At 37.0% G+C, this 20,274-nt stretch overlaps 1 protein-coding gene across 2 annotated transcripts in view; it reads left to right on the top strand.

Annotated features, from left to right (window-relative positions):
- The window catches only part of ASH2L (ASH2 like, histone lysine methyltransferase complex subunit), a 31,852-nt gene extending 11,730 nt beyond the window's left edge, over positions 1-20,122 (top strand). Inside the window, exons 6-17 of one of the 2 annotated variants that reach the window (XM_079140641.1) lie at positions 826-921; positions 1,986-2,081; positions 3,465-3,540; positions 4,259-4,276; positions 6,359-6,452; positions 7,876-8,093; positions 11,707-11,874; positions 12,161-12,354; positions 16,136-16,228; positions 17,431-17,529; positions 19,237-19,296; positions 19,388-20,122. In XM_079140641.1, the coding sequence (XP_078996767.1) occupies positions 826-921; positions 1,986-2,081; positions 3,465-3,540; positions 4,259-4,276; positions 6,359-6,452; positions 7,876-8,093; positions 11,707-11,874; positions 12,161-12,354; positions 16,136-16,228; positions 17,431-17,529; positions 19,237-19,296; positions 19,388-19,495 (1,320 nt within the window). In that variant the 3' untranslated portion in view covers positions 19,496-20,122. The remainder of the gene's footprint in view (positions 1-825; positions 922-1,985; positions 2,082-3,464; positions 3,541-4,258; positions 4,277-6,358; positions 6,453-7,875; positions 8,094-11,706; positions 11,875-12,160; positions 12,355-16,135; positions 16,229-17,430; positions 17,530-19,236; positions 19,297-19,387) is intronic. The other variant, XM_079140642.1, reaches the window with a different exon arrangement.
- The last annotated feature ends 152 nt before the right edge of the window (positions 20,123-20,274 follow it).

The raw sequence follows: 20,274 nt of genomic DNA, 5'->3' as shown, positions 1-20,274 counted from the left end.
AGGTGTTGAATTTTTTTTTTTTTTTTTTTTTTTTTTTTTTTTTTTTTTTTTTTTTTTTTGGCAGTGCTGGGGATCAAACCCAGGGCCCTTGCTTGCAAGGCAAACACTCTACCTACTGAGCTATCTCCCCAGCCCAGGGTGTTGAAGTTTGCTTCTTGGTGATCTGTGATAGGTATTATAAGCAAAGATAGAATCTGTTTTGCATATTTGTGAGGTAAAATACAGAGTTGCATTTTAGTTATAAGAAGTTTTGAGATGTCCAGAAGATGTCTCAAGTAAGCAAAAGAAATAGAAACTCAGGCTTGGTGAGGTGTTGCTCACTTTTAATCCCAGCGGCTGGGGAGGCTGAGATAGAAGAATTGCAAGTTTAAAGCCAACCTCAGCAGTTTAGGGAGGATCTGAGCAATTTGAGGAGACCCTGTCTCAAAATAAAGTATAAATAGGGCTGGATATGTGGTTATGTGGTTAAGCTCCCCTGGGTTCAAGCCCCAGTACCCCCTCCCCCACCCAAACACACATACAAAAAAGGAACTCAAGAGACAACAATTTGGGAGCCATCTTCCAATTGACAACCAAGGGAGTATGACAGAATTTTTCCAACTGGATTGTAAGCCCTAACAGCAAAGATTTGGGTATACTTTATGAAATTTCATATTCTGTACCTGTTCGCAAGCAATTAAATATTTGTTCACTGATTAAAAGGCTAAACATGAATTTTTCTTTTGATTCTAACAAGGTCTTTTTGAAAATGCTATTTTCTGTGTTTGTGAGCATAACTTTGAAAGCAACCATAAAAGTCTTAATACGTTTTATTTTAAAAATTAGGATATTATACCATTTATTGATAAATATTGGGAGTGCATGACAACCAGACAGAGACCTGGGAAAATGACTTGGCCAAATAACATTGTCAAAACAATGGTAAGTAAACTAAAATTGATTAGACTTGACATTTAAAAAAAACTTTTTTTTAACAAATTATATTTAGTTTCACTGTGAAATAATGTGATTATTCAACAAATGCGAGCAATTTTATATTAAATTTTTGAAAGTATGAGGTACAGGTAATTGTAAATTTTAGTAGTTTTTCCACGTAAACTTTGTGAGTTGCCTATTTTGTTTTAAGTGAACATCATTCACACTGGGAATGGTTTCATACGCTGAGAACTTTGTCCACTGTACTTTTATAAGTATAATTCTTTTTAAACATTTTCTCAGTTGTCAATGGGTATTTGTTTACTTATTTATATGCGGTACTGAGAATTGAACCCAGTGCCCCAAGCATGCTAGGCAAGTGCTCTACCACTGAGTCACAATCCTAGCCCTTGTAAGTATAATTTTATATTGAATTCAGAGATCATTTTTTTCTTTGATTTTAAAACAAAACAAAAAACCTTGTCCTAAACATTGTTGTCCTTAGAATTAAAGAGAATTCCTGGGGAGAAATGAGTTTCAAACTGTTGATAGTGCTCATCCCTGTGAAGTAGAAGAACTGGTGATGCTGAGCGAACATTGGCTCTCTTTTAAAATTTTTTTTAATATATATATTTTTTAGTTTAGATGGACACAATATCTTTATTTTATTTATTTATTTTTCTGTGGTGCTGAGGATCGAACCCAGTGCCTCACATGTGTTAGGCAAGTGTTAGTCTAGTGTTCTACCACTGAGCTACAACCCCAGCCTGAAGACTGGCTTTCTTTAAATTTCCCATTTGATTGAATTTTTTTTTTTTTTTTCAGTGCTGAGGATTGAACCCAAGGCCCTGTGCTTGCCAGGCAGGCACTCTATCAGCTGAGCTATATCCCCGGCCCTTGATTGAATTTTTTGATGGTCATGTATTTTCTGATGAGAGGGAAAAACAATACTATCTTTTTTGGAAATTACAACTATAAAATTTCTTTTGGAGTTTATGATCAATTTATCATCTCCATACTTCTAAGTATAAAGTTTCCATTAATAATACTACTGTCCTATTTCCTTTTAGAGTAAAGAAAGAGATGTATTCTTGGTGAAGGAACACCCTGATCCAGGGAGTAAAGACCCAGAAGAAGATTACCCCAAATTTGGACTTTTGGATCAGGTACATTAATATGGTTCTTATTCTCTTTAATTTTAAGCCACATAGGGGTAGGGAATCAGATTTTGTTTACATTTATTTATTTACCACACAGCACATTGCCAGTATATGCCTATAACACCATAAACTCCAAATAAATGGAATTTAGTGTGTGTGTATGTGTGGTACTAGGAATTGAACCTAGGAATGCTCTATTACAGAGATATACTCATTACCCTTTTTCATTTTTTGAGTCAGGGTCTTGCTAAGTTGCTGAGACTGTCCTAGAACTTGTGATTCTCCTGCCTCAACCTCCCAAATTTTGGGGATTACAGGCGTGTGCCACTATTCCCAGCCAAATAAATGGTTGTTGGTACTTGGGGAAAGAACACTTACTGAGCCAGGAGTCTAATGGTTTAATACTGGCTCTTCCCCAAAATGTTAACAACTTTGCACAAATCATTTTCCTTTTTAACTTTGTGGTTTCTTCACTTGTAGTGTATAAATACATGGTTCCAAATTATTTATGCTCTTCCTAGTATCTCAAATTTTGCTCTTGAAATCAATGCTGTGAAGAATAATTTGTTGTGCAAAAGAATTTGTACTGTTGGACTGGGGAGATAGCTCAGTCAGAGTGCTTGCCTTGTAAGCACGAGGCCCTGGGTTCCATCCCCAGTACCACAAAACAAAAAAAAAAAAAAAGAAAGAATTTGTACTGGTTAGCATAGCAGTAAAAAGAATTTTAACTCATTGTTCAATGGCAGGGATCACACATGGCAACTAAGTCAGTCAGATCTTTCAACTGTACTTTGAAGTGTTTGATTTGCCTTTTGCTTTTCTTTGAAATGGGGTTTTGCTACATAACCCAGACTGGCCTGGCACTCCTGGGCTCAAGTAATCCTCCTACCTCAGTTTCTTGAGTAGCTGTGACTAAAGACTTATTTGCTATCTTTGAAAATTTGAGATTTCACATAAATTCAGGTTTATGTCTCATAAAATGAGATCTGACTATACTGGGCCTGATTTTGATCTGAGTCAGTGGTTCTGAGGCCTTCCAATTTGTCGTGCACCCTCTACCATCCCTATCCCTATTGATTGGTTAATTGCCCTTTATCACCATTCCTTTTTGGGAGTGGAACTGGGGATTGAACCCAGGATTACTGTACTTCTGAACTATTACTGAGTGCTTTTCTACTGAGCTATATCTCCAGTCCTTTTTTATTTTTAATTTTGTGATAGGATCTTAAGTTGCTGGAATTATAGGCATGTGTGCCACCATGCCTGGCCCCTCCTTTTTCTTTTATTCTCTTTTTGTGGTTCTAGAATTTGAACCCAGAGTCTTGCATATACTAGGTATATACTACTGAATGTAGCGTCCTTTTTTTACTTAGATATTTTTCCTTCCAGGATCTTAGTAACATTGGTCCTGCTTATGACAACCAAAAACAAAGTAGTGCTGTGTCTACCAGTGGGAATCTAAATGGTAAGTGTTTAAATGTTTCATTGTTGAAATATTTTTAGACTGTTGAATCTACATGTGTCTAGAATTGGGCATTCTTTGGGTTGTCTCTTAACCCAGGTATTTACTAAGACCCTTTAAAGTATAAAACTCAGTTTTTAGGAGCTAGACAAGAATTTTGCAAATGGTAATAGAGAACTTTTTTCACTTTACCACACAATTTGGTATTAAGTGAAACAGATTTAGTTTACAGCAAAGTATAGTTTTAAGGTCAGATTTACTATGTTTCTAGTAGACTCCCATCTGTATCTTCATAACTAACAATTTAGAAGGATTCAGTTGCTGTCCACTCTTTTTCCATAATTTTGCTATTACTTAACAAGCTTTCTGTGTCAATCTTCTAATTTCTCTTGGCTGAAACATCAACATGTTCATATGTCAGCGTTCCTGTATGGATCACCTGCTTTAGCATGGTGTTTTTATTTGGTAACCCATTTAATGGGGGAATGCTGTTTATTACTAATGGTAACTAATGAGAATTAGGGTGGCTGGAAGGTAGCTAGCCTATTCCTCTGACACATGGTGTCATAACTTGTCTTTTGGAATGAGAAATATTTAGTCTTTTCTGTAGTTATTAGATGGGTTAGAAATAGCTAGGTGTATCGTTTATCTTTTTACACCATGTTTTCCTGTTTAATTGTTAAAATTTGACAAATACATGGTGCCACTTCTGTTCTTACAGGTGGAGCTACTTTTGGAGGTGAATTCCTCCTCTGTCTTCTTTCAGCCTCTCAGACTTAAGTATTTTGTGGTTTGGAAAATGCTTTTTGCTGAGTTGTGGTAGAAGCTAAAACTAAATAATTTTAAAGCATTGTGAAAGTGGTGGCAATAGCACTTTAATATGAAACTGTAGTTCCAGTTTAATGTTAGTAATTAAAAGCTTCTATGTTGTCATATTCTGCCTAACATGGCCAGCAGTTCCCTTGGTATTGCATGTTCTGTTCAGAATACATCAAAAACTTCTATCTTAAGATAATTAAAATGGGCTAAGCAGCAGTGGCATATGCCTGTAATCCCAGCAACTTGGGAGGCTGAGGCAGCAGGATCAGGAGTTCAAAGCCAGCTTCAGCAAAAGCAAGGCCCTAAGCAACTCGATGAGATCCTGTCTCTAAATAAAATACAAAGTAGACTGGGAAATGTCGCTCAGTGGTAGAGTAACCCTGAGTTCAATCCCCAGGTCCCCCCCGCCCCAAAAAAAAAAAAAATCATAATAGACCCTGTCTCAAAATAAAATTTGAAGAAAAAGGATCGGGGATGTAGCTTAGTGGTAGAGTATTTGCCTAGCATACATGAGGCCTCCCCAATACTAGGGGGAGGGGAAAAAAACCTTAATGGTTTTTGTGGTTTTTTTAATGGTGAATAGACCTTTGTTTATTTGTTTGTTTGTTTACATACAGTGTTGGGAATCAAACCTGGTGCCTCACACATGCTAGGCAAGTGTTCTGTCACTGAGCTACAACCCCAGTCCTTTAATGGTTTTTTGATTGATGACAATGACATTGTAACAGTTTAACATTAAACTTTTTATGAGAAATAGGAATAACATCTACTTTGTTCATAAAAGGAAATTCGCATTAAGTCTGGTCCTGTGTATGTAGAATATGACCTACCCTCAATGTCTTGATTCTTTTTATTACAGCAGAACTGCTGATAATTTCCAAGCTTGCCCCAAATTTACATATAGTACTCTATGCAGTTGTTTACATAAAGGTGTTTTCCTGCAGTTGAAGGACATTTTCTGCAAGAGAGAACAAAGTAATTGAGAGGAATAATAGAGCTGGACAAAATCTCAAAGTACCTGTTTCAGAAATACACAAGGTAATATTCCTTGTGCCCTAGTATATAGTTGAATTTTTTGTTTAAAAATATATAAATTATCAGTCCTGGGGGTGTGGCCCAGTGATAGAACACTCACCAGGTTCACAGTTTTTAATCTCCAATACCACACACACACACACACACACACACAAACCTTGCACATATATATATATATGTGTGTGTGTGTGTGTGTGTGTGTGTGTGTGTGTATGAGTAAATTAAATTTTCTGTTGATATTATTTGCCCTTAATTTCACAAACCAGAGTAGTCTAATCTGAATCTTACCTATTCACTGGTGTCATCTAAAACGTATTGACAAATGAGTACATAACTAAAAATTGCCTACTGAATTTAAAGCCTCCTTTCTTGATTCATGTGCAATCACAATGATGTCTAGCAGAACTGGAGAGAAACACCTTTTTAGTACTTCTGTTTCTGTTTTCCATGTTTAATGTACTTTTGTCTTGTTGGATATTCAAGTTAAGCGCTTTAGCAGATATTGTGCCTTTCTTATGTTTATGATATATATTGCGCAGTTCAAGCAAATGAACATTGACCTAAAGTGAAGATATTTTTATTATGGATATTTATATTGATTTGGGTGATAATAAACCATATCCATGCAATTGTTTTCATTCTTTTTAGCCATGGGTGCTTGAAATTTGAATTAGTACAAATGCATTTGTGTCACATCCTCAAAGTATATGCTAGTGTTTACAGTTTATTAAGAAAGAAAGGTTGAAGATGTAACACATATCATTAGTGCATTTTTTATTGACAGAACCCAGTGTTCTAGACTGTGAGACACCTCAGCAGATTCTTTCAGGAGAGTGAAAGCCAGTTTGCTTTCAGGAAGGAAATCCTCCTGTGGTGTTTCACAAATGCACACTGGGCGTGTCAGTCCCTGTCCACATGGTACTTCCATTGCAGCTCTGTTTGAAGTGATCTTGCCTTCTATTCAAAGGGGGAATCGCAGCAGGAAGCAGTGGAAAAGGAAGAGGAGCTAAGCGCAAACAGCAGGATGGAGGGACTACAGGGACCACCAAGAAGGCCCGGAGGTGGGGAGAACACTGCCCTACCCATCACTTTTTGAGTATTTGGTGCTGGCAGAGTCCATCATAGGGAGCCATATTTTTCCATTGTTCAAGTGTCTGAGGCTAAAAAACTTGTCTTCCCCCACCCTTTTTTCTTAAGCATTGATCACTTTGAAAGGTTAAATAACCCCAAACTAGGTATGCTATTTTATGAACTTGTTAGGAAGGAAGGAAGCCCAGACAGCATCTTCTGGTGATAAACTTGGGGAGTTGCATTGCATTATGGCTTCTGGATGTGGGGAGCCATCCTTATCTAGCAGAATCAGACTTGGTTGAGCCATGGGGCACTGAGGCCTGACTCCCAGTAAGTGGCAGCCATGCAGGACTGTCCCAGATCACCAGGGAGTATGTGGCTCTGTGTGGGAGTGGTTCACCATCTGGTTATATGATAGTTTTCCCTGAGCAAATGACTCCCCTAACTCCACCCCATTCTGTTCATCATAGAAGAAGCCCCTCCCAGTCTTGGCCCCCTTTACCTGTGTGACTATAAATAAAGGAGTGGTGGACTACTCCATCTTGTTAGAGGCCATCTGGTATGGTCCAATCTGTCACCACTCCCTCTCATTTGAAAAGAGTATTGGCTCTTGTGTGTTTATTGATTAAGTTATTCATAAGTTTTTGGGTAATTGACTGATTTATAGCCAACATTGTCCCCCAGCAGTTAACCCTTTTCTCATCCACATGGGACATGGCCAAAACCCCCTCCATCTTGAGAAAGCTTAGATAGAGGAGAGGGAGTGAAACCAACTAAATGTTAACTCCTTAACTTTCTGCGTCTCTCCTGCCATGTCTTTTCCCTTCCCTTTGTCTAACACTGAAGCAGTGAAATCCAGATCACTTGTTATGTAGACTGACAACAGATAATTAGTGCTCATATCGCTAGATTCTGTTCATTAGGGTGTAATAATAATTAACTGAAGGAACCCACTCTAAATCACCCCCCTCTTCTCCCCTAATAATATGTACTGACCAGATTTTGTAAACAACAAATAGTTTATGGAAAACCATCAGGAGTGGTCAATCCTTGGCAAATCATTTGCCATTCTTTATAGACTGTAAGTAATGTGACCAAAACCACTTTGCAAAATAAAGTTAATCTCTTTAATTTCCCTGGTTTGCCTCCAGAGGGCAGGATGGTGTGATTTATGAAAAAAATTCATTTTGATACATGCGTTCCAGCTGAAATCTAAAAAATCAGAGGCTTCTATTACAGAATAGAGCGCAGTTGAACTACAGCAGGTTTTACGTTCTTTTTTTCTTTCTCTTTTTTGAGACAGTGTATAACGTTGCCCAAGCTGGTATGGAACTTTCAATCCTCCTACCTCAGCCTCATAAGTACCTGAGATTATAGGCATGTGACACCAAATTTTATTTGTCCTTTCTGCAGTGACCCTTTGTTTTCTGCTCAGCGTCTTCCCCCTCATGGCTACCCTTTGGAACACCCCTTCAACAAAGATGGCTATCGGTATATTCTAGCTGAGCCTGATCCCCATGCTCCTGACCCTGAGAAACTTGAACTTGACTGCTGGGCAGGAAAACCTATTCCTGGAGATCTGTATAGAGCCTGCTTGTATGAACGAGTTTTGTTAGCCCTACATGATCGAGGTATGTAAGATATTAATGATCATATAGATTCAGGGCTACTTTGAACTGATGTCATCAGCTTTGTCCAGTTTAGGATTAAATACACATCTCAATGTTAACTGGACTCAGTCAGAATGTGCAGGAAATAATTTCCATCTCTCTTTTTTTTTTTTTTTTTAATTCTAACCTTTTTTATACATCCTTTTTTTTTCAATTAGTTTTAACTAATTTGAACTTGAAAGTTGCAAAAAATCATACAGAGAATTTCTCTCTCAAGTGTCTCCTAATGGTAACATACAGCCATCTCAAAACAGTTAATCAAAACAGGAAATTAACATTGGTAAATACTACAGGTAGGTCTTCCCTAATCTGAGAACCCACAATGCTCTGAAATCTGGAACATTTTGATTGCCAGCATGACACTCAAAAAGTTTTGGATTTCAGATTTAGGAGTTTTGTATTAGGGAGCTTAACCAGATAAAGTCCATGCAAATATTCCAAAATCTGAAACACTTCTGGTCCCAGACATTTTAGATAATAAGGGACACTCAACTTGGTTTCACCAAATTAAAGACCTTAATTAAACTTCACCAATTTTCCACTAACATATTTTGCTTTTCATGACCATCATAATTTTTATTGGCATTCCATCAAGTGTTCCTCAATGATGGTTTGTCTGATGTTTTCTCATGATTAGACTGAGGTTATGCAGTTTGGGGAAGAATAACAGAAATTATTGCTATTCATTGCATTATCTCATGGGGTTCATGATGCTGATATGTCTTCTTATTGATTATATTGACCATGATGATTTACTTAAGATAGTTTTCACTACCTTCTCCACTATAAACTTACTGACTTTCCTCTAATCATTAATAAATACCTTGGGGAAAATTTGAGACTGTGCAATTCTGTCTCTCCATAAAGTTCTGTTCACAACTTAATACTCTTTCATGGATCTTTTTTGCAATAATTATTTCTGTGATATTTGCCATATGATTTTCTGTTTCTTCTTTTCCTTCTTCATTTATTTGATTATATCAGCATGTATTCAGATATAATTATTGTGTAGGTTATAATCCAATACTTTGTGATTATTTTGTTGTTTCAGTCATTCCAGCTTTGCCCTTTTTTAGTTTCTACAAGTTGGTTCTTACGTTCTTTTTAATAACAGGGATTGAACCCAGTGGTGCTTAATCAGTAAGCCACATCCCCAGCCCTTTTTTATATCTTATTTAGAGACAGTCTTACTGAGTTGCTTTAGGACCTCACTAAATTGCTGAGGCTGGCTTTGAACTCATGATCCTCCTGCCTTAGGCTCCTGAGCTTCTGGGATTATAGGCACAAACCACCAAACCCAGCCTCTTGTGTTCTTTTGATAAGCGTGTTTTTTTGTTTTTAAGTACTTAATTACTTTCTAGCATTATAATATTTTTCTGGCTGATCTGTATTCCATTTCCAGGCCTAGTAACCACTATTTCTTCATTGAGCCCTGATTTCTTTAATTGGAAAATGACATTTACAAATTAAGATCTAGGTGTTAGCTTTTGTCTTCATCTATTTTATGCTGCTATAACAAATACCTGAGTATGTTCACTATTATTGGGTGTTGATGCTTCTAGATACCCTCAGTGGTCACAAGTGGGAAATGTGCATGTATACTTGCACGTAACAAATGACTGTACTGAATTTATATTGATGCCTGGAACTCCAGTCAAACAACAGAGAAGGGTCATCCCAGCCTTGTCCCTTCATTGGTAACTTATTTGTCTACAGCATATTTACTTATTTCTCATTTTTACTAGGCATACGAAGTAGTTTCAGAAAATACAGGATTAAACAGGAACATCTTGTGATGTTGGAAAGTAAGGAAATACTTAAAAAAAAAAAATCTGGCCTGGTGTGCTGGTACATACCTGTAAACCAGCTACTAGTAAGGGTAAGGCAGGAGGACCCAAAGTTCAAGAACAGCCTGGGCAACTCAACAAAACCCTTTAACAAAATAAAATTTTAAAAAGGTCTGAGATTAGCTCTGAGATAGAGTGTTTGTCTCGAATGCCTGATGTCTTGACTTCAATCCCTAATAATGCAAAAATAAGACAAGGGGCTGGGGATATAGCTCAGTTGGTAGAGGGCTTGCCTCACGTGCACAGAACCCTGGGTTCAATCCCCAGCATCACCAAAAAAAAAAAAAAAAAGAGAGAGAGAGAGAGAAAGAGAGACAGAGGAAGAAAGGAAGAAGATTGTATTGATTTGCTTTCCCACCAGCTATGTTACAAGACTTTATTGCCTTATGAACTATTTTTTTTTCTTTTTCTTTGCAGTATCAGAGATTGAATTCAGGTGCACTTTACCACTGAGGTGCATTCCTAGCCCTTTCTTTTTTTTTTTCTTTTTTTTTTTTTTTTTTTTTTTTTTTTTTTTTTTTTTTTTTTTGTGTGTGTGTGTGTGTGTGGTACTAGGGATTGAACCCAGGGCCTTGTGCTTGTGAGGCAAGCACTCTACCAACTGAGCTACATCCCCAGCCCTTCCTAGCCTTTTTTAATTTTACTTATTTATTGATTTATTTATTTATTTTTGGTACTAGGGATTGAACCCAGGGGCACTTTACCACTGAGCTACATCCCCAGTCCTTTTAATTTTTATTTTGAGACAAGGTTTTACAAAGTTGCTGAGGGCCTTGCTAAGTTGCTGGATCTGGCCTTGAATTTTCTTTCCTTCTGCCTCAGCTTCCAGAATAGCCAGAATAGCTCAAAATGCAGGCATACACCATCACAATTGACTTCTGCTATTTTTAAAATATCTGAGATTGTTTTAAGATTAAAAAGTTTTATATATATATATATATATATATATTTTTTTTTTTTTTTTTTTTTTTTTTTTTTTTTTTTTTTTTTGCTAAACAAGTACTCTGCCACATCCAATCTTAAAAGGCTAAATCTTTCTGGGTGTGGTGGTACACACCTGTAATCTCAATGTGTCAGGAGGTTGAGGCAGGAAGATCACAAGTTCAAGACCAACCTCAGCAACTTAGCAAGGCCTTGTCTCAAAATCAAAAATAAAAAGGGCTGGGGTTGTGGCTCAGTGGTAAAGCATTCCAGGGTTCAATCCTTAATGTGAAAAAAAAGGTTTAATCTTTTAAAGGATGATTTATTCAAATCGGAATCCAAACATATTACAACAAACATATTGGTTTGTTATATTTTAGGGGATATGCAGTACAATTAATTTTAACCTGTTATCTTAAATATAATTACGTTTAATAAAAACTAGGATCTAGAGCATTTTCGGAGCATGCACAAGGCACAAACAAAATAAAATAAAATAAAAACTAAATAACCAAGGGCTAGGGATATGGCTCAGCAGTAGAGCACTTGACTAGCATGCAAGAGGTTCTGGGTTTGATCCCCAGCCCTGCACAAAAAAAAGAAGAGAAAAGAAAAGCCTAACTCTTTCTTTTTCTTCTTCTCTCCTTTGTCTGGATCTTGTGTTGAGACTTTAGACTCCTGAACTAACATTTCAAGCACCTGACCTGATATTTCTGACTTGTATTGTCTTAACTTGAGGTAAGGGGCTATGTTTCAAAATTCCTCAAATAAATTGTAGCCTTCTGTTTTAATGTACATCACTGCAGCTCCCCAGTTAAAAATCTCTGATGACCGGCTGACTGTGGTTGGAGAGAAGGGCTATTCCATGGTGCGGGCCTCTCATGGAGTGCGGAAAGGTGCCTGGTACTTTGAAATCACTGTAGATGAGATGCCACCAGACACTGCTGCCAGACTGGGTTGGTCCCAGCCTCTAGGTAAGCTGGGGCCATGTGGTGGACATCACAGCAGGTAGACAGGTTTAGACCCATCTGGCTTAGATTCAAGACTGCTGTGCTTATCAGATTATGGGCATAAAATTCAGTTCCTGAAGGGTTAGCTGATTTGCAAGTTCTAGAATACTTTACTTATGAGAAATAGTTTGTAAGCAATTTACAAAATTGACAATATAAAATAAAAAGAAGTCGAATCTTTTTTTCCTTTTTGCAAACCAGGGTTCACTTGTAGTCCTCTGATTTCCTATATACCTTTTTATTGAGCCAGGTAACCTTCAAGCTCCCTTGGGTTATGATAAATTTAGCTATTCTTGGAGAAGCAAAAAAGGAACCAAATTCCACCAGTCTATTGGAAAACACTACTCTTCTGGCTATGGACAGGGGGATGTCCTGGGATTTTATATTAATCTTCCTGAAGACACAGAGACAGCCAAGTCACTGCCTGATACTTACAAAGATAAGGTGAGTTTGCCCTCCTGCAGTAGATTCCTGGCTTTGAAGATGTGTGTCAGTGACGCCTATAGGTATGGCCTGTGTGTTTTCTTGTGACTGACCACATTTGTGTTTTTCCTCCACATTTTATTATGAACTTTTTCAAACATAATAACAAAATTGAAAGAATTTAAAAGTCAGTGTCTGAATACTCATCACCTACATTCTATCAGTTAAGATGTTACCAGTTAAGATGTATCTATTCATTCTTCCACCCATCTGTCCATTCATTTTTTTTTTAATGTACTACAGAGAAAATTGCAAACATCAGTACACTTCCCCCTCAGTACTTCAGGATGCAATATTATTAGCTATATATAAAATTGATATGAAATGAAATACATAATTTTATAATGAACTTTCATTGAGTTTTGATTCTGGCTAAATTCCTACCAAGATTTAAACTCTTAGTTGAGTGGGGTGGTATACCCAGCAACTTGGGAGGCTAAGGCAGGAAGATTGTAAGTTTGAGGCCAGCTTGGGCATCTTGGGAAGACCCTCTCTCAAGAGTAAAATGAAGTGGGGATGTAGGTCAATGGTAGAGCATCCCTGGGTTCAATTTTCAGTACCTGAAAAACAAGCCAGGTGTGGTAGCACATGCCTGTAATCACAGCAACTCAGAAGACTGAGGCAGGAGGATCCCAGGTATGAGGCTAGCCTCAGCAACTTAGCAAGGCCACGTTTCAAAATGAAGAATAAAAAGGGCTGTGATGTCACTCAAGGGTAAAGCACTACTGGGTTCAATCCCCAGAACCAAAAAACAAACAAAAAAGATGTATACTCTTAACATCACTCCTGGAAGTTTTCTGTTGTTCTTTCTAGTTAGTTCCCATCCCTAACCCCATAGAGCCAATGTTTTAAATTTTTTTCCATCATAATTTAGTTTTTGCCTATTGAATTTGTGTAAATGCAGTCATGCAGTATGTTCTTTATTGTATCCGGCTTTTATTATTCAGCATAATGCTTTTGTGTTTTGTTCATGTTTTTGTATTTATCTGTAGTTCCTTTTTACTTCAAGATAGTATTCTATTTGTACCACAGTGTTTATCCATTTTTATATTAATGGACACTTGGGCTATTTAAGTTGGGGCTATTATGAATAAGGATGCTATGAACGTTTTTTACAGGTATTTTTGTAAACATACTCTCATTTTCGTAGAGCGATTAGTATATACAGAATTCCTTGGTACTTACTTATTTAGTTTTATATGAAATTTGCCACTAACAGTGTATGAGAATTTTAGGTGGTGACACTTACTATTATCTGTCATCTTAATTTTAGCTACTTCGTTGATGGATATATATCTTCTTATGTCTTAAATTACTATTAGTCATTGAAGACTAATGATATTTAGCATTTTTGTTTTGCTTATTGGCCATTAATCTTTCAAGAAGTTTCTGTTCAAATATTTTGCCTATTTTTTAATTGGTTTATCTAGTCATTTTTTTGCAGTTGTTTGTCAGATTTTTTTTGTTGGTATGTTTGTTTGTTTTGTAATACTGGGGGATTAAACCCAGTAGTGGTTTATAGCTGAGTTATATCTCCGGTCCTTTAAGACAGAATCTCACTAAGTTGCTGAGGCTGGCCCCAAACTTGTTATCCTCTTGCCTCGGCCTACTAAGTAGCTAGGTTTACAGGCACACCCTACCATGCCTGGCTAGATGTGATGTTTTCAAATAAATTTTTTCCTGGTCTGTGAATTGTGTCTTCATTTTCATACTGGCATCTGAAGTTTTCATGTTTATGTAGACTAATTTCCCAAAATTTTCCCTTATTTTTATATTTCTTTCTGTGACCTGTGAATCTTTGAGTATCATCAAGTCATGAAAATATTCTCCCATATTTCCCTTTGAAAACATTATGCTTTTATGTTTAGGTCACCAATCTACCTTGAGTTCATTTTTATGTATAATATGAAAGTCAAGGTTATTTCCCCCAGTAGGAATTTTCAATTATTCCAGCACCATTTGTTAATCTCTTTTCTTTCTCCACTGAATTTCTTTGGTGTTTTTAGTGGTAATTAAGTAACTGTATAGGTAGAGATTTATTTCTGGACTCTGTATTCCAGCAATCTATTTATTGTATTATATGCTGGTACTATAAGTTTTTTGGCTTTAGAGTAAGTCTTTAAATTGGGTAGTAGGTGTCTTCTAAGTTTGTTCTGAAAATGAACAGCCTAAGATCTTATTTTATTAACTGCATTACATCATTGCCTCTCATCTCATGTCTTACTATCTGGAATCCTGGAAGGTATATTCCCACACTAATGCCTGGTCTGTAGTTAATAATCTCAGTGTATACTATAGGAATCTTTAAAATTATTTACTTTTTCATTTATATCGTGAACATTTGTTTTTAATGTGAATAAATAATTTGTAATATGTCTGTACAACAGAGTACTATAGAGCCGTTTAAAAGCAACATATGTTCTGAGGGAAAAATGCTCTCTGGTGTATATTATTGAGTGAAAACCTCAAGAAGCAAAACAAAATTTGCAGTATTGTTACCATGTGAGACTTGTTTCTTTGTATGTTTATCTGGTGTATATTTTTGGTGTGTGTGTTTTAATTTTGAAGATACTCATATATGCTTTAGATTCTCTGAAAGAATACCAGGACACTGGAACAGTGATTTTTTTTTTTTTTTGCAAGGGAAACTAGAATAAGGCATAGAGAGAGGGAGGGAAGAAGGGAGATACTTTTAATTTTATATGTTTTATAGCTTTTTTTTTTTTTTTTAATTATTTTTTGGTACTGGGGATTAAACCCAGGGGCACTCTACCACTGAGCTATATTCCCCAGTCCTTTTTATTTTTTATTTTGAGACAGGACCTTGCTAAGTTGTTGAGGCTGGCCTTGAACTTGTAATCATCCTCCCTCAGCCTCCTGAGTCGCTGGGATTCAGGTGTGCGCCACCACATTCAGCTAGTTCGTGAAGTCTTTTTATCATACTTAATAATGTATGTGCTAAGAAGTCATTGAATAGATAAATGAATAATGTCATATATTTGGGAATGAATGAATAATTCGGCTCTTGGAAAGAGGCAACCCAGAGGCCATCTGTGGGAGAAATAGGAAACTAGGGGCAAGAAAATGGTTCTTAAAATATTATAGAATAAGGAGTTTTAGGCTTTTAAAAATTGTTATTTCATTCACTGAGATAGTTGGGGGGAAACAGTATAAATTAATTTAGCCTCTTTTTTTTTTTTTTTTTTGGGCGGTGCTGGGGATTGAACCCAGGGCCTTGTGCATGCGAGGCAGGCACTCTACCAACTGAGCTATATCCCCAGCTAATTTAGCCTCTTTTATGGACATTTTTGTGTACTGAAAATGTGTACTTAGATGTATTTCTTCATGAATTTTCTTAGTGGCCTCTTGAACATGTTTAATAAAAATGGCTGGCTGGTATTTTTTTTTAAGAAACTCGTACTACTTCAAGATCTGACAGAATTCAATGGCAAGGGGCTGGGGTTGTGGCTCACTGGTAATGCACTTACCTGGTATATGTGAGGCACTGGGTTCAATTCTCAGCACCAAATAAAAATAAATTTAAAAAAATAAAGGCATTGTGTCCATCTACAACTAAGAAATATTTTTAAAAAAATTCAATTGCAAATGTTTCTAATTTCTGTTGGAGAGCACAAGGACTTGGTGCTATTTGTGTGAGTCTGACTTTATTTTCTCCATGATGATACATCTCTTGCTTCAATGTGCCTTTTTTTTTTTTTTTTTTTTTTTCTTGGTTTTCAAGGCTTTGATAAAGTTCAAAAGTTATTTGTATTTTGAGGAAAAAGATTTTGTGGATAAAGCAGAGAAAAGCCTAAAGCAGACTCCACATAGTGAGGTGAGTCATGGTCATTAAAACATCAGATTATAAGACCTTGAAGATTGTGACCTGATAAAAATGAGAAGATGAGGCCCAAAGGAGAATACAGGGATTTTCAGGTGACATAGCGAGGCAGCAGCAGAGCAAGAGCCCAGTCCTGCCTACTGACTTTGTACTCTTACTGTAGTCCCATGGTGTAGCTATTAGAGGGATGATAATGTTCTGTCAGGAACACTCTGTAGAGAAAAGAGAGGCATGATAAGGAAACAGGAGATTAAGGAAGCAAATGAGATGTCCTTATTCTTTATCAGATAGAGAGGGGATAGCATGTGCAGAGGAACATGGACTGGGGAGGAGGAGACCTCCCTGTGGGACACAAAGACACCAGAGGCTAATGGCTTACTCTGTGCTCTAGAACTCTCTCTGCCCCCGCTTCTTAGGTAACAGGTTGGGGGCATAACTACTCACAGTCCTAGCACAATCAAGTAAGGTGTAGCACATCTGGGCCAGCCTCCTGGGTCCAAAATCAAAAGGGTAAGGGGAATAGGGGGAAGAAAGTTCTGGCCTGCAAACATTTTTCTCTAAAAAATTCTGTGAAATCACCTGGGAGAGTAGTAGAAAGGAATATAGGAGAAATGAAGAAACTAGAGTTCTAGTTATTTTTAGTGGGGGCAATATATATACATATATATATATGTATATATGTATATATACACACACACACACACACAATGGAAACTTTAATAGATCTAAGGACAACAGATACAGCCAGTGGTTAAGAGAGAGTATTCAAGATAATTGCATGAGAGAAAGGAGAAGGAAAATTAGTATTTGGAGACTATGACAAGATTTTAAGAGAACTTCAAAGTTTAAAAGAAAGGTACTTTGAAACATTTCAGAGAAATAACTGCTTACATGGAAGTCAGCTTACTTACAGGCACAATATAATGAAAATCGAAAGTGCAACTGTTTGGTATATGTAGCATAGGAAATCAGAAAAATAAGAAAACTGAAGTCCATTGAATTGTAGCACGTTTATATTGAGTTTTTACTTTGAAAAATCTAAGATATCATATAAAATATTGTTATTACACAAGCTATATATTATTCTTGGAATACATTATTGGTAGTCTGGTAGCAGAACTTTTCAAGTATTCTCCAAATGAGTTCTTTTTTGTTCTTTTTAAAATTCTAAAGTAAAACTATGATTCTTGTTTCAGATAATATTTTATAAAAATGGTGTCAATCAAGGTGTGGCTTACAGAGATATTTTTGAGGGAGTTTACTTTCCAGCCATCTCACTGTACAAGAGCTGCACGGTATGTGTTATAAGTTCATCCTGTGAACAGAATTTGAGGGAAGTATTTTGAATGGGTTGTGATGGTAGAGCCATTGATCTGGATGCAGTGGAACACACCTGTAATCCCAGCAACTCAGGAGGCTGAGGCAGGAGGTTCCCAAGTTCAAGGCCAGCCCCAGCAACTTAGTAAGGTCCTAAACAATTTAAGAAGACCCTGTCTCAGAATGAAAATAAAAAGGTCTGGGGATGTAGCTCATTGGTAGAGTGCTTCCCTGGCATGTGTGAGGCCCTAGTTTCCATCCCCAGCACCAAAAAAGCAAAAATCAAAAACCTGTTTGTTCCAAAAACACTTGGAGTTTTAGGAGGTATTTTCTTGAGTCGATAAAAATCATGCAATTAGTGTATACTTTACTTTTCCTTTGAATGCACTGTGTGATATCCTTTTTCATTGTAAAGAAGGCAAGTTGCCAGGCATAGTGATCTGTAATCCCAGCAACTCAGGAGGCTGAGGCAGGATGATGGATTGCAAGTTCAAAGTGAGCCGATCCTCAGCACCACATAAAAATAAATACATAAATAGTTATTTTGTCATCTACAACTAAAAAAAATTTTAAAAAGGATTGCAAGTTCAAAGCAAGTCTCAGCAACTTAGTGAGACCCTGTCTCTTAAACAAAGATGTTAACAGGGCTGGGGATGTGGCTCACGGGTAGAGCACCCCAGGGTTAAAACCCCAGGACCCAAAAAACAAAAACAAAAATAAAAATAAAAAACAGAATATATACAACCATAAATTAATTAAGTTTATTAGTAGCTATTACCCTGTTTGTTTTTTTAATATGATCCAGCATGAAGAAAGGGATTATCCTTAGCTCCTGTTTGTTTTTTTAAAAAGTTAATATGTGGAAATTTCCATGTTTTTGTTTGTTTGTGGGTGGCTACCCTTAAAGAAGATAAAATTTAAAAAAAATAAAGAAATCTTTAGGTTTTGTTTGTTTGTTACTAGAGATCGAATCCAGGGATGATTTACCCCTAAGCTGCATCCCTTGCCCTTTTCATTTTTCATTTTGAGACAGGATCTTGCCAAGTTGCTAAGAGTCTGAGTTGCTCAGGCTGGCCTTGAATTTGCATTCTTCCTGCCTCAGCCTTCCAAATCATTGAAATTATAGGTATGTGCGGCCCCCACTTGGCATGCAGTCTTTAGCTTTTGGTTTTAAAGAGAAAATATCGGGGTGGGAATATAGCTCAGTTGGTAGAGTGCTACCTCCCAAGCACAGGGCCCTGGGTTCAATCCCCAGCACTGCAAAATAAATAAATAAATAAATAAAGAGAAAGTACAGATCTATTTATTTATTTATTTATTATTTATTTATGCTACTTATGACTGAACCCAGAGATGCTTTGCCACTGAACTATATCCCCAGCCCTTTATATATTTTTATTTTGAGACAGGGTCTCACTAAGTTACCAAGGCTGGTCTCTAACTTATGATCTTCCTACCTCATCCTCCCAGTGTCTGGGATTATGTGGGTACCCTGCACCCAGCTATTTTCACCTAGTTTTTGAAGTAATTAAGGTATTGATAACTTATAGCAATATTAATGTGTCTTATTTGTTCCATTAATACCCTGAGTATATTCATTTAAAGTGAAAATTTTGCCATGTCAAATTGACTTTCCAATATTTCATTCACATTTTCCATGCCTGATTGAACTGAATTCACCCCAGGTTTCCATTAACTTTGGACCATGCTTCAAGTATCCTCCAAAGGATCTCACTTACCACCCTGTAAGTAACAGTAAATGTCTGCCTGCATTCTCGGCATTTTTATTTCTTTCTGTGGCTCTTCTAATCACCCTGTTTCTTATTTCTCCTGCAGATGAGTGACATGGGCTGGGGTGCTGTGGTAGAACACACACTGGCTGATGTGTTGTATCATGTGGAGACAGAAGTAGATGGGAGGCGCAGCCCCCCCTGGGAACCCTGACCATTCCTCTTTCTTTTCAGACGTGGACTTTCTGGCAAATAAGACCAGGGTTTTTATTTTTGTTTTTAACTGTCAGATTTTCTCCCAAAGATGCTACAGAACACAGCCTCTATTTTCCTCAAGGTAAAAGGCTGAGTAGACTATGGGAGACCTCTACCCTTCAATATCCCTGCCCATTTCCAGTTATTGTTCTTGTTTTGAGTGCCATAAAGCAACAACTCCTGACCCCAGGATCCCACAAGCTCCCTGTGAAACTGGTGCTCTTCCACATCCCTGCCAGCTGAGACTTCCTACCTTACTGTATTTTCTAAGGAGAGAATAATCTTGTCCAAGTAACTAACATATTTAAGACATTTCCTCCTGTGGACATTGACTCCATCCCACCTGATTTCCATGGAGACGTTGAGCCTGTTCATGAGAATAACTTAAATCAGTGGTTATACATTCCAAACCAATCTAAAAGCTATTTCCTTTTGGTGCAGGTTTGGTTATTAATTTTGAAATACATTTTTCTCAGTACTGGGATCTCTGAAACTCCTGGGTCTCTAGAACTATAATACTGAAATAAACTTAACTACAGCTTTAACACAATTAGAACTATTCCCCAATAAATCTTGTTTCCAGGTTTGTGAGGTATTTGGCTTCCCTTCAAGTTGAGTTCCTATCATTGACAATATCAGAAATGTGGGCAGTATGAGGAAGGGGAGCCAGCACTGAAAGGAAGAGTTAGGTGTCTGATTTATATCTCAACCCCTCTTGTATTGCTCCCATTCTCACCA

This window comes from Sciurus vulgaris (assembly GCF_902686455.1).
Source record: "Sciurus vulgaris genome assembly, chromosome: 5".
Lineage (NCBI taxonomy): Eukaryota > Metazoa > Chordata > Mammalia > Rodentia > Sciuridae > Sciurus > Sciurus vulgaris.
The sequence above is the reverse complement of the archived record's forward strand: the minus strand, read 5'-3'. Positions and strand labels throughout refer to the sequence as shown.